Source organism: Oncorhynchus kisutch, linkage group LG21, assembly GCF_002021735.2.
Source record: "Oncorhynchus kisutch isolate 150728-3 linkage group LG21, Okis_V2, whole genome shotgun sequence".
Lineage (NCBI taxonomy): Eukaryota > Metazoa > Chordata > Actinopteri > Salmoniformes > Salmonidae > Oncorhynchus > Oncorhynchus kisutch.
In genome coordinates this window covers 32,346,830-32,360,702 of record NC_034194.2, presented here as the reverse complement: position 1 = coordinate 32,360,702, position 13,873 = coordinate 32,346,830, and the positions used below count along the sequence as shown (strand labels likewise).

The 13,873-nt window shown below is 41.3% G+C and overlaps 1 protein-coding gene across 1 annotated transcript in view; it reads right to left on the bottom strand.

The window, feature by feature from the left end:
• Positions 1 to 13,873, bottom strand: part of LOC109866757 (visinin-like protein 1) — a 38,127-nt gene that overhangs the window by 22,042 nt on the left and 2,212 nt on the right. The window contains exon 2 of the mRNA XM_020455595.2: positions 8,051 to 8,217. Coding sequence (XP_020311184.1) covers positions 8,051 to 8,212 — 162 coding nt within the window. The 5' untranslated portion in view covers positions 8,213 to 8,217. The remainder of the gene's footprint in view (positions 1 to 8,050; positions 8,218 to 13,873) is intronic.

The window sequence follows — 13,873 nt, the reverse complement described above, 5'->3', positions numbered from 1 at the left end:
TTACATCCCTCGTCATATTATGGATTGTTGCTGCCCTCGTCTCTGTCTGTCCCTGACCATAGGACTGTTTCCATTTGTGGAAATTAAAGCGTCCCACAGGGTCATTAATTCCAAACTTATGATAGTAATGCTGGGACTGTCTGGGAGAGGGGGTGGGTCACACACACACACACACACACACACACACACACACACACACACACACACACACACACACACACACACACACACACACACACACACACACACACACACACACACACACACAACATCAAATGCCCTGCAGGTATTGAAGTGAGAATCGCCAAACCAGAATATATCTATCCAGCCCATCAATCCAGGTCAGGGCACTGCGCTGTGTGTCCTGGTGTGGTGCAGTGTTAGGGATAGGTTTCCATCAGAGTGTGTGTGTGTGAGGGGGGGGGGGATTGGGGGGGGGGGTTCGATCTGTGTGATTGCCTGCTGTGTAGAGAGAGACTATGTTCCTGCATGGTGCTGTATGGGGTATTGGTGATGTCGCTATAAAGGCTTCTGCATGGTGCTGTATGGGGTATTGGTGATGTCACTATAAAGGCTTCTGCATGGTGCTGTATGGGGTATTGGTGATGTCACAATAAAGGCTTCTGTATGGTGCTGTATGGGGTGTTGGTGATGTCACTATAAAGGCTTCTGCATTGTGCTGTATGGGTGGTTGGTGATGTCACAATAAAGGCTTCTGTATGGTGCTGTATGGGGTGTTGGTGATGACACTATAAAGGCTTCTGCATGATGCTGTATGGGTGGTTGGTGATGTCACTATAAAGGCTTCTGCATGGTGCTGTATGGGGTGTTGGTGATGTCACTATAAAGGCTTCTGCATGGTGCTGTATGGGGTGTTGGTGATGTCACTATAAAGGCTTCTGCATGATGCTGTATGAGTGGTTGGTGATGTCACTATAAAGGCTTCTGCATGATGCTGTATGAGTGGTTGGTGATGTCACTATAAAGGCTTCTGCATGGTGCTGTATGGGTGGTTAATGATGTCACTATAAAGGCTTCTGCATGGTGCTGTACAACCCTGTGCATAAGCTCCCCTCAGGCCAATTATAGTCTGATAGCTGTATTCAGCAGCAACCATACATTAAGTCCGTTACTCTGCAGCTTATCACTGATGACACAGCAACATCTATATCATCACAACAAGACCAAACACACACTGGGAGCCCAGTCACTTACCTGACACTAATGTCATCACCCCAGACCCTAGGCTCTCTCTCTCTCTTTGTGTGTGTGTGTGGAATGCCACAACATCTACTTAAAACTCAAAAGTAAAATGTAGTTGTACAGTATCTTCTGTACACTGGGATTACATACAACTCATCTCCTTCAAAACTGAAATTCAGCTCTGAGCAACGCGTCTTCACTGTGTTTTGATGGAAGCCAATGACGTAATAATCACCAACCATAATGGCCTTTTTTAACGATACTACCACTGACATTTTGTCTACTGTTAAACCACAAGTCAAACATTCTAAATTGTACACTTTCTTACTTCAATGTAACCCATTCCAAACCGAGTCCAGACACCCCTTGCTGTCAACACTCATTAGCTTAAGTTGAAAACAAACATGCTAGCAGTTCATTGTGCTCACAATAGCGCAACTCAATCTATAAAGCTGATCGATTTCTGAGTTCAGTCTGGAAAACTATAATTGGAAATCATTGGTACGGAGCTACACACGTAGAATAGAAATTGAATCTACCACCACAGAGGGGGGAAAAAGCACCAAAGCCCTCAACATGCACTGATACTGTGCTCACTCAAAAAGCGTTCACTCCCTTGACGCCGACAAAATGATTGCCACTACAAACGCAGTTGAAATGAAAAGGAAGAGACTGAAAACAAAGATTTAACCCTGTTTTAACCTTGCCTATTTGAGCACACTGGGACTCAATAGACGTATAATAATTCAGTATTTAGCAGTGACTGAAATGGCATCTGGACAGTTGGCTCAGGTGGATGGAATGTGAACGAATCAAAGGCATGATGTCACGGTCGACTGCCCCAATCTCTCTTCTATCAATGTTTGTAGCATGTTCCTTAATTCCATTCTTTACATTTAGGTTGTGTGTATTATGTGTATTTTTGTCAATTGTTAGAAATTACTGCACTGTACAAGCATTTCACTACACTAGAGGTCGACCGATTAATCATGGCCGATAAGTTAGGTCAGTTTTCAAGTTTTCATAACAATCGGTAATCTGCATTTTTGGACGCCGATTATGGCCGATTACATTGCACTCCAACAGGCTGACCACCTGTTACGCGAGTGCAGCAAGGAGCCAAGGTAAGTTGCTAGCTAGCATTAAACTTGTCTTATAAAAAACAATCTATCTTCACATAATCACAAGTTAACTACACATGGTTGATGATATTACTAGTTTAACTAGCTTGTCCTGCGTTGCAAATAATCAATGCGGTGGCTGTTAATTTATCATCAAATCACAGCCTACTTCGCCAAACGGGTGATGATTTAACAAAAGCGCATTCACAAAAAAGCACTGTCATTGCACCAATGAATCTAACCATAAACATCCATGCCTTTCTTAAAATCAATACACAAGTGTATATTTTTAAACCTGCATATTTAGTCAAAAGACATTCATGTTAGCAGGCAATATTAACTAGGGAAATTGTGTCACTTCTCTTGCGTTCTGTGCAAGCAGTCAGGGTATATGCAGCAGATTGGGCTGCCTGGCTCGTTGCGAACTGTGTGAAGAAGACCATTTCTTCCTAACAAAGACCGTAATTAATTTGCCTGAATTTTACATAATTATGACATAACATTGAAGGTTGTGCAATGTAACAGCAATATTTAGACTTGGGGATGACACCTGTTCGATAAAATACATAAAGGTCCCGTATTTCTCTGAAAAAATAAACGTTTTGTTTTTTAAATGATAGTTTCGGATTTGACCATATTAATGACCTAAGGCTCATATTTCTGTGTGTTATTATATTATAATTAAGTCTATGATTTGATATTTGATAGAGCAGTCTGACTGAGCGGTGGTAGGCAGCAGCAGGCTCATAAGCATTCATTCAAACAGCATTTTCCTACATTTGCCAGCAGCTCTTCGCAATGCTTGAAGCACAGCGATGTTTATGACTTCAAGCCTATCAACTCCTGAGATTTGGCTGGCAATACTATAGTGCCTATAAGAACATCCAATAGTCAAAGTTATATGAAATACAAATGGTATAGAGATATAGTCCTATAATTCCTATAATAACTACAACCTAAAACTTCTTACCTAGGAATAATGAAGACTCGTGTTAAAAGGAACCACCAGCTTTCTCATGTTCTGAGCAAGGAACTTAAACGTTAGCTTTTTTACATGGCACATATTGCACTTTTACTTTCTTTTCCAACACTGTGTTTTTGCATTATTTAAACCAAATATGTTTCATTATTTATTTGAGACTAAATTGATTTGTATTTCTGTATTATATTAAGTTAAAATAAGTGTTCATTCAGTATTGTTGTAATTGTCATTATTACAAATATACAGTGCCTTGCGAAAGTATTCGGCCCCCTTGAACTTTGCGACCTTTTGCCACATTTCAGGCTTCAAACATAAAGATATAAAACTGTATTTTTTGTGAAGAATCAACAACAAGTGGGACACAATCATGAAGTGGAACGACATTTATTGGATATTTCAAACTTTTTTAACAAATCAAAAACTGAAAAATTGGGTGTGCAAAATTATTCAGCCCCCTTAAGTTAATACTTTGTAGCGCCACCTTTTGCTGCGATTACAGCTGTAAGTCGCTTGTGGTATGTCTCTATCAGTTTTGCACATCGAGAGACTGACATTTTTTCCCATTCCTCCTTGCAAAACAGCTCGTGCTCAGTGAGGTTGGATGGAGAGCATTTGTGAACAGCAGTTTTCAGTTCTTTCCACAGATTCTCGATTGGATTCAGGTCTGGACTTTGACTTGGCCATTCTAACACCTGGATATGTTTATTTTTGAACCATTCCATTGTAGATTTTGCTTTATGTTTTGGATCATTGTCTTGTTGGAAGACAAATCTCCGTCCCAGTCTCAGGTCTTTTGCAGACTCCATCAGGTTTTCTTCCAGAATGGTCCTGTATTTGGCTCCATCCATCTTCCCATCAATTTTAACCATCTTCCCTGTCCCTGCTGAAGAAAAGCAGGCCCAAACCATGATGCTGCCACCACCATGTTTGACAGTGGGGATGGTGTGTTCAGGGTGATTAGCTGTGTTGCTTTTACGCCAAACATAACGTTTTGCATTGTTGCCAAAAAGTTCAATTTTGGTTTCATCTGACCAGAGCACCTTCTTCCACATGTTTGGTGTGTCTCCCAGGTGGCTTGTGGCAAACTTTAAACAACACTTTTTATGGATATCTTTAAGAAATGGCTTTCTTCTTGCCACTCTTCCATAAAGGCCAGATTTGTGCAATATACGACTGATTGTTGTCCTATGGACAGAGTCTCCCACCTCAGCTGTTGATCTCTGCAGTTCATCCAGAGTGATCATGGGCCTCTTGGCTGCATCTCTGATCAGTCTTCTCCTTGTATGAGCTGAAAGTTTAGAGGGACGGCCAGGTCTTGGTAGATTTGCAGTGGTCTGATACTCCTTCCATTTCAATATTATCGCTTGCACAGTGCTCCTTGGGATGTTTAAAGCTTGGGAAATCTTTTTGTATCCAAATCCGGCTTTAAACTTCTTCACAACAGTATCTCGGACCTGCCTGGTGTGTTCCTTGTTCTTCATGATGCTCTCTGCGCTTTTAACGGACCTCTGAGACTATCACAGCGCAGGTGCATTTATACGGAGACTTGATTACACACAGGTGGATCGTATTTATCATCATTAGTCATTTAGGTCAACATTGGATCATTCAGAGATCCTCACTGAACTTCTGGAGAGAGTTTGCTGCACTGAAAGTAAAGGGGCTGAATCATTTTGCACGCCCAATTTTTCAGTTTTTGATTTGTTAAAAAAGTTTGAAATATCCAATAAATGTCGTTCCACTTCATGATTGTGTCCCACTTGTTGTTGATTCTTCACAAAAAATACAGTTTTATATCTTTATGTTTGAAGCCTGAAATGTGGCAAAAGGTCGCAAAGTTCAAGGGGGCCGAATACTTTCGCAAGGCACTGTATATATAAAAACCGTCCGATTAATCGGTTTCGGCTTTTTTTGGTCCTCTAATAATCGGTATCGGCGTTGAAAAATCATAATCGGTCGACCTCTACATTACACCGCAATAACATCTGCATGCGACAATAAAATTAGATTCGATTTTGCGCCCTCACTCAGTCACTGAAATGACCTAAGTCACACAGAACATACTTTCACACACACACGCACATCATTGGGACACACACACACGTGAGGGCGCATGCACACACACACGAGTGCACACACACACACACCCATTGGGACACACGAGTGAACGCGGGGACACACACACACACCATTCCTTTTCAGAGGAACAGTCTGTCCAGCTAATGTGAGGTAATCAATGATCTCACTATCAGAGCCTTTGGATTTAAATAAAACCCTTTCACTGATATCCTGTTGCCTGGAAACACAATAGGACGCCGTGATAAAAGGTTAACTCGCCAGCAGCCATCAGCCTCTGAAACCTCTTTGGAACACCACTCTGTATGGTACATCAGTTTCACCCACAGTGCACTCGATGCATTGGTTGTCAATTATAGTAAGACGGTCTCCAGCATGTAGATGTTCATACACTCTGTCAGCCTGTCACAAAGAACCCCAAATGGGGTTACGAGGGTGTACATGTAGGTAAACACCACAGATATTTGAATGTGTGTTTTTGTCTTGTGGCGTTTTCTAAAGCCTCTTAGCTAATGCAGACTAGGTGTGCTTCCGAAAATGGCACCCTTTTCCCTTTATAGTGCACAACTTTTGACTTTGACCGATAGGGAATTAGGTGCCATTTGGGACACAGCCTAGAGCAGCATTGATATTTCTAGCCATGCCTTTAGATATTCTCTAACATGGTTTAACATCTTTCATTATGGGGCATTTCCTGAGAGGACGGACCAGGCTTAGGATGTCAGTAGCTATACAGTGCCTTCAAAAGTATTCATACCCTTTGACTTATTCCAAATTTGCTTTTGTTACTGTAAGGAATGCGTAACTGGCTGCAGGGAAGTCAGCCACAGGAGAGCAGAATTGGGTAGCCAAACGGAGCCCCTTTATTACGGTGAACAGACACACGGCACTAAGAACAATAAACAAATACGGGTTGACATAACCCGGCGCAAACTTGTCTGACGTGCACATACACGTAACAACAAACAATTCCACACACAGACATGGGGGGAACAGAGGGTTAAATACACATCAAATAATGAGGGAATGTAAACCATGTGTGCAGGAAAACAAGACAAAACAAATGGAAAATTAAAAGTAGATCGGCGATGGCTAGAAGACCGGTGACGTCGACGGCCGAACGCCGCCGGAACAAGGAGCGGAACCGACTTCAGCGGATGTAGTGACAGTTACAGCCTGAATTCAAAATTGATTCAAATACACACAACACACCAAAATGTGTATTAAGGCGCTGCATCTAAGTGCTAGAGGCGTCACTACCGACCCTGGTTCGATTCCAGGCTGTATCACAACCGGCCGTGATTGGGAGTCCCATAGGGCAGCACACAATTGGCCCAGCGTCGTCGGGGTTAGGGTTTGACCGGGGTAGGCCGTCATTGTAAATAACAATGAAATAAATTTTTATATAAAAATTATATAAAAAAAAAAAAAGGTTATATAAAAATAAATAAAAATAATGTGACTTGTTAAGCACATTTTTTTATCATATTTAGGCTTGCAATAACATAGGGGTTGAATACTTATTGACTCAAGACATTTCAGCTTTTCATTTTCCATTAATTTGTACAAATTTCTTACAACATAATTCCGCTTTGAGTATTGTGTGTAGACCAGTGACACAAAATCTCAGGCTGTAAAACAACAAAATGTGGAAAAAGTCAAGGGGTGTGAATACTTTCTGAAGGCACTGTCATCCACTAACAACAAATCTACACTCCAGGACGCATGATACTTCATTAATGGTCAATATTCATTCATGGCTGTAGCTATAAGATCTTAACAATCTTATTTCAATTAATTAAATAGAAGATTATAAAGATTACATTTACCTATATAAAATTAACTGAACGTTTCATTAAACCTCTGTATTTAGGACTAGAAAATATAAAATTCTTCTCACCTCTCGCCTGTGAATAATAATTTCTCCCCGAGCCCCTCTACAGATGAGGAGATAAATATTAAAGGAGATTATAATCAAAGTGCTCTTGAGTTGTTCTTGAGTTGCTTCACCGTCGATTAGTTTCCTGCCCGGATACAGGAGGGAAAGAATAACATAACGGATACAGCTGAGGGAACGAATAAGACAGGAGAGTGATATCACATACTGTAATGTAATCGTTACTAATTACAGTACTGTTATTGAGCTTGCCATAGGATCATGTTGTTTTGATTGCTTTTCCACTGCGATGACATATGCTTCTGTTATACTTACAAAGCTCCAAAACCTCTGCATTTCTGCTAGTTCTCAACATTTCTGTAGAGTATTGAGATGTATGGTTTTTGAACACATTCACTTGTGGAGAAATTGAAAGAATGTTGTACGACATCACTTCCTCAACTACCAAGCCTTGGGGGTCCTATATCTATCCTTGTGTATTTCAATCCACTGCTAAACCAATTGGCCTTTCGCACCAATAATGAGTGTACTATTCTACTCTACTCTACTCTACTTTACTCTACTCTACTATATGGAGATATTGCTGATAAAAGGGTCCGTGTCTGTGCAGATGTTGGCAAAGTGACAGGGTGCATCCAAAATGGCACCCTTATTCCCTATATAGTGCACTACTTCTGATGAGATCCTGATGGGCTCTGGCCAAAAGTAGGGCACTTTATAGGGAATAGGGTGCATTTAGATGTTGGCAGAGTGACAGTGTTCTGTAGCTACCTTCACATAGAGTTGTTGGAACTCGTCCAGATTGAGTCGTCCACTGGGGCAGTCTTTGAGGAAGCCTTTGTACCACTGTTTCAGCTCGTGCTCGTTAAATTCTGTGCTCTTTACCAGATCCTCCATCACCTCTGGGGTCAGCTTGCTGTTTTTCGCTCCCATTTTATCTGTAAAAGAATGGCAGGAGAATTATTTTAGAATGTCAGAGGAAGAAAAAGTAATGGGACATTATTCTTTGAGAATGTCTGGATGGAAAGAAAGAATGGTGCCTGATTACTTTGGAAAGTATACAAAGAATGAATGGAACACATTCTTTTTCTATCAGCACAGGTTAAATACCCGTGGCAGTCTGGACTAAGAGTGACAGAAATCTCTAAAAGGTATCAGCAAAGTCATTCATCAGGCTTGAATTGAAGAAAGGAGAATTTTCTAGCATGGGTAATTATATTCTAAACACCACCTCAACCCAGCTGTAGCTAAAAATAGCTGTAATGTATAAAACATCCCCTCAATCCAATGAATTATGTGATATTTAGGGCAAAGTAATAATGTTGAACACTATATGTGGATTTATATACAGTGCCTTGCGAAAGTATTCTGCCCCCTTTAACTTTGCGACCTTTTGCCACATTTCAGGCTTCAAACATAAAGATATAAAACTGTATTTTTTTGTGAAGAATCAACAACAAGTGGGACACAATCATGAAGTGGAACGACATTTATTGGATATTTCAAACTTTTTTAACAAATCAAAAACGGAAAAATTGGGCGTGCAAAATTATTCAGCCCCCTTAAGTTAATAATTTGTAGCGCCACCTTTTGCTGCGATTACAGCTGTAAGTCGCTTGGGGTATGTCTCTATCAGTTTTGCACATCGAGAGACTGAAATTTTTTCCCATTCCTCCTTGCAAAACAGCTCGAGCTCAGTGAGGTTGGATGGAGAGCATTTGTGAACAGCAGTTTTCAGTTCTTTCCACAGATTCTCGATTGGATTCAGGTCTGGACTTTGACTTGGCCATTCTAACACCTGGATATGTTTATTTTTGAACCATTCCATTGTAGATTTTGCTTTATGTTTTGGATCATTGTCTTGTTGGAAGACAAATCTCCGTCCCAGTCTCAGGTCTTTTGCAGACTCCATCAGGTTTTCTTCCAGAATGGTCCTGTATTTGGCTCCATCCATCTTCCCATCAATTTTAACCATCTTCCCTGTCCCTGCTGAAGAAAAGCAGGCCCAAACCATGATGCTGCCACCACCATGTTTGACAATGGGGATGGTGTGTTCAGGGTGATGAGCTGTGTTGCTTTTACGCCAAACATAACATTTTGCATTGTTGCCAAAAAGTTCCATTTTGGTTTCATCTGACCAGAGCACCTTCTTCCACATGTTTGGTGTGTCTCCCAGGTGGCTTGTGGCAAACTTTAAACGACACTTTTTATGGATATCTTTAAGAAATGGCTTTCTTCTTGCCAATCTTCCATAAAGGCCAGATTTGTGCAATATACGACTGATTGTTGTCCTATGGACAGAGTCTCCCACCTCAGCTGTAGATCTCTGCAGTTCATCCAGAGTGATCATGGGCCTCTTGGCTGCATCTCTGATCAGTCTTCTCCTTGTATGAGCTGAAAGTTTAGAGGGTCGGCCAGGTCTTGGTAGATTTGCAGTGGTCTGATACTCCTTCCATTTCAATATTATCGCTTGCACAGTGCTCCTTGGGATGTTTAAAGCTTGGGAAATCTTTTTGTATCCAAATCCGGCTTTAAACTTCTTCACAACAGTATCTCGGACCTGCCTGGTGTGTTCCTTGTTCTTCATGATGCTCTCTGCGCTTTTAACGGACCTCTGAGACTATCACAGTGCAGGTGCATTTATACGGAGACTTGATTACACACATCATTAGTCATTTAGGTCAACATTGGATCATTCAGAGATCCTCACTGAACTTCTGGAGAGAGTTCGCTGCACTGAAAGTAAAGGGGCTGAATAATTTTGCACGCCCAATTTTTCAGTTTTTGATTTGTTAAAAAAGTTTGAAATATCCAATAAATGTCGTTCCACTTCATGATTGTGTCCCACTTGTTGTTGATTCTTCACAAAAAAATACAGTTTTATATCTTTATGTTTGAAGCCTGAAATGTGGCAAAAGGTCGCAAAGTTCAAGGGGGCCGAATACTTTCGCAAGGCACTGTACCATGTCTCTATTTGGCTACACCAGGGATGATAAAACACAGATGATCGAAGAATATTCCTGGATAGCTTCGATGATTGTCTCATGTTTTAAGACATTTGACACATTGATAGATCTTACGAGCACTAGGGAGTGGCCTACCTCCCCTTAGCTGGCTGCTACACCAACGCATATTGTATAATTAAAACAAAAATAAAGCCATGGTTGGCTGGAAATAAAGTATATACCATCACTTCTGCTCCACCTAAGTATCTACAATCACTCAACAACAAACAGGCACCAGGTCAGACCACTGGAGATTGAACTAGCAAACGAGTCTGTATCCAACAGCAATTCCTTGAGGTTGTTAGGCTAAGTGTCCCAGGTTGTTTGTTTTATTGTGATCTGATGCCATAATTGTGACTTTGTGTCTAATTTCCCTTTCGGCCCACTTGCTTAGCCTTAGGGCAAGGGAGATTGGGCTATCTCCTTTTCTTAGCCTTAGCCCTATCTCCTTTGCTTAGCCTTAGCCCTATCTTCTTTGCTTAGCCTTAGCCCTATCTCCTCTGCTTAGCCTTAGCCCTATCTCCTTTGCTTAGCCTTAGCCCTATCTCCACAGCCTGCAGGTGTTTGCACCCCAGCCTCTGTATCCAGCCCGGCTCACACTGCTTCACACACACACACACACACACACACACACACACACACACACACACACACACACACACACACACACACACACACACACACACACACACACACACACACACACACACTGCTTCTAATTCAGCCAGATTAGTTCATTAAGCGCCCTGTCATTAGTATAATGAGCATGGCAAACGAACCAATGCTACAATGTGACTTTTACCATTTAGAAAATCTGGCCCCTCTCACTAGTCACCAATGCTCTCACTGAATCACAAAAGGTCCCGAGCAGAGAAAGCAGATCTGAAATCTGGAGATTTTATTGTCAATGTGTAATGGTTGTGTAATTCTTAGTACGCTAGATTCATGTAAAAGGGGGAAAGAGCTAAAATTAATTCTGCTCGTATTAAACAATGAGAGATTATATGATACCATCGGAAAGGCCATATCAATTAATTAGGTGCATCCTATAGCAAACAAACGACTAGCACTTTAAAGGGTCAATTCTATTGTTTCTGATTGAATTATCACAGATATGAAGAAGAGTATTCTCTATAAGATAATACATTGCGGATGATGATTTAATTACAGGCAGCATTTTAACTTTGTCTATGCTAAGGGGAAAACAACCACAGAAAAAATGATTATTCATCCAACACCGAACGCTTAATAACACAGAGTTCAGAATGAAAAATTATTTAATTTAATTTAATGGTTTAGAGGTAAAACCCAATGCGAGACAATCACAATCACATTGCCATCACCAAAAACAATGATAGAGATTGCGAGCTAGCCACAGAACAAAACTGAATAACAATGGTGTGACATCACCAATAGAATACCTAGCCTAGTGCAAGGCGAGGCCTCAGATTGCCTGATAAATTAACTGGATGTCAGCCTCTCTGATCTATGGAGTGCAGTAGATAGATGCTCTTTGTCCTTGGAGATTACCTCAGCGTACAATGGCCTATTCCCTTGAGATATAGAGGGTACACTCACTATCACCTGCGCCTTGGCTCGCACTGACGAGCGGGGCAAAACAACCCTGATGTCAAGTCTCATACACTTTTCATTGTAGTGAGTGAGGTAGCTATGATACAAATCCTCTGTTCCATGTCCCATACTCTTTCATTGTACTGAGGAAGCAGCATGAGCCAGAACGAGAGAGTTAATTACACTGAACAAAAATATAAACGCAACATGTAAAGAGTTGGTCCCATGTTTCATGAGCTGAAATAAAAGATACAAGAAATGTTCCATAAGCACAAAAAGCTAACACTAGATACTAACTGGTTTTCTGATCCACGCCCCTACCTTTTTTAAAAAAGGTATCTGTGACTAACAGATGCATAACTGTATTCCAGTCATGTAAAATCCATAGATTAGGGCCTAATGAATTTATTTAATATTGACTGATTTCCTTGTATCAACTGTAACTAATTAAAGTTGTTTTAATTGTTGCATGTTGCGTTAATATTTTTGTTCAGTGTGTATAATGTGAATGAATTACTGTAATATATTCTATTTAATGCTGACCCAAGTGATTCTTAGCCTCAACGGACAAGGCTTCAGTGAACGCCAAGGTAGCGATTGTTAGGCTACATCAAAGGACCATCACCAGACCCCTTGACATTTTTTATGTCATGGACACATTTGCAGTTCTGACAAGCACATACTGATTGCCTTCCCCCAAAACAACTCTATCATGTTCTTCTTGTGGTTCTTAGAATAACTGAAGAAGACATTCCACTTACTCTATTTCTGGAACTTTCATGTCATGGAATGAGATTGTACTCTAATGACAAATCATCAAAATGAACAGATATCAACTCTTCTGAGTACCCAAAGTAGTGGAGGTAGTTTGGAGAACTGTGTTCTCATGATGAGTAACCATGGCTATGCTTTAGCTCAGTGGGCTATAAATCTGGCCATGGTATAGGCCTAGTAAAGGCTGGGGGGGATAGTTCTCATTTCCATCCAGCCATTACTGTCTCCATGCCTCTAATGTCAATTATCTCTGGATCCTTATTAACTAGAGCACAAGAGGACTGAACACACACACACACACACACACAGGACCACACTATGAACACACACACACGACCACACTATGAACACACACACACGACCACACTATGAACACACACACACAGGACCACACTATGAACACACACACACACACACACACACACACACACACACACACACACACACACACACACACACACACACACACACACACACACACACACACACACACAACCATGCTATGAACACACACAGGACCACACTATGAACACACACACTTACATACACACACACACAGAGGACCATGGTATGAACATGCAAAGGTAGTAGCCTAGCAGTGTAAGAAAACACAAGATGATCATTCTCCTGACCCAGCATTGCAGCAAACCAGTGAACATGTTGACAGTGATAGTCAAAGCATATCTCCAGAAGAAGTTGTGTTGTTGTTAGCATAGAGTTACCCATAAGGCAAACATCCAGGGATAGATGGTGCTGTGTTCTCGAAGTAAGCAGTAGCCTATGTTCTGAGACATATAAACTGGTGACATTTTCCTTGTCACAATACGTGCCGTCACTCTCAATGAACTATGGGCCTCAAGACAGCAGCAGCAGCACCAGACAGATCAGTCCCATGTGAGCAATGATGAGCATGTATAATCCACTACCGGGCTACTCCACTCAGAGGTGTGACACTTTAAAAGATCTTCCATTCACACAATGGTGGAGGAGCAGAGTACAGACTGCTCCAAGAGGTGCACCTGTATGCCCCAGTCTCATGTTTTGCATAGCACTCGAACACAGCACCGTTGTCAAGAGACTTAGGCGGCAGAGTAGGCTTTACGCTGATGATGAAAATGTCTGTATTGCTTCCCTACAGGTCCATTTCAGAGCAGCAGCATCATCATCAGATGCTCAAGGGCACATTGGCAGATTTCTTACCTAGTCAACTCAGGGATTCAAACCAGAAACCTTTTGGTTACTG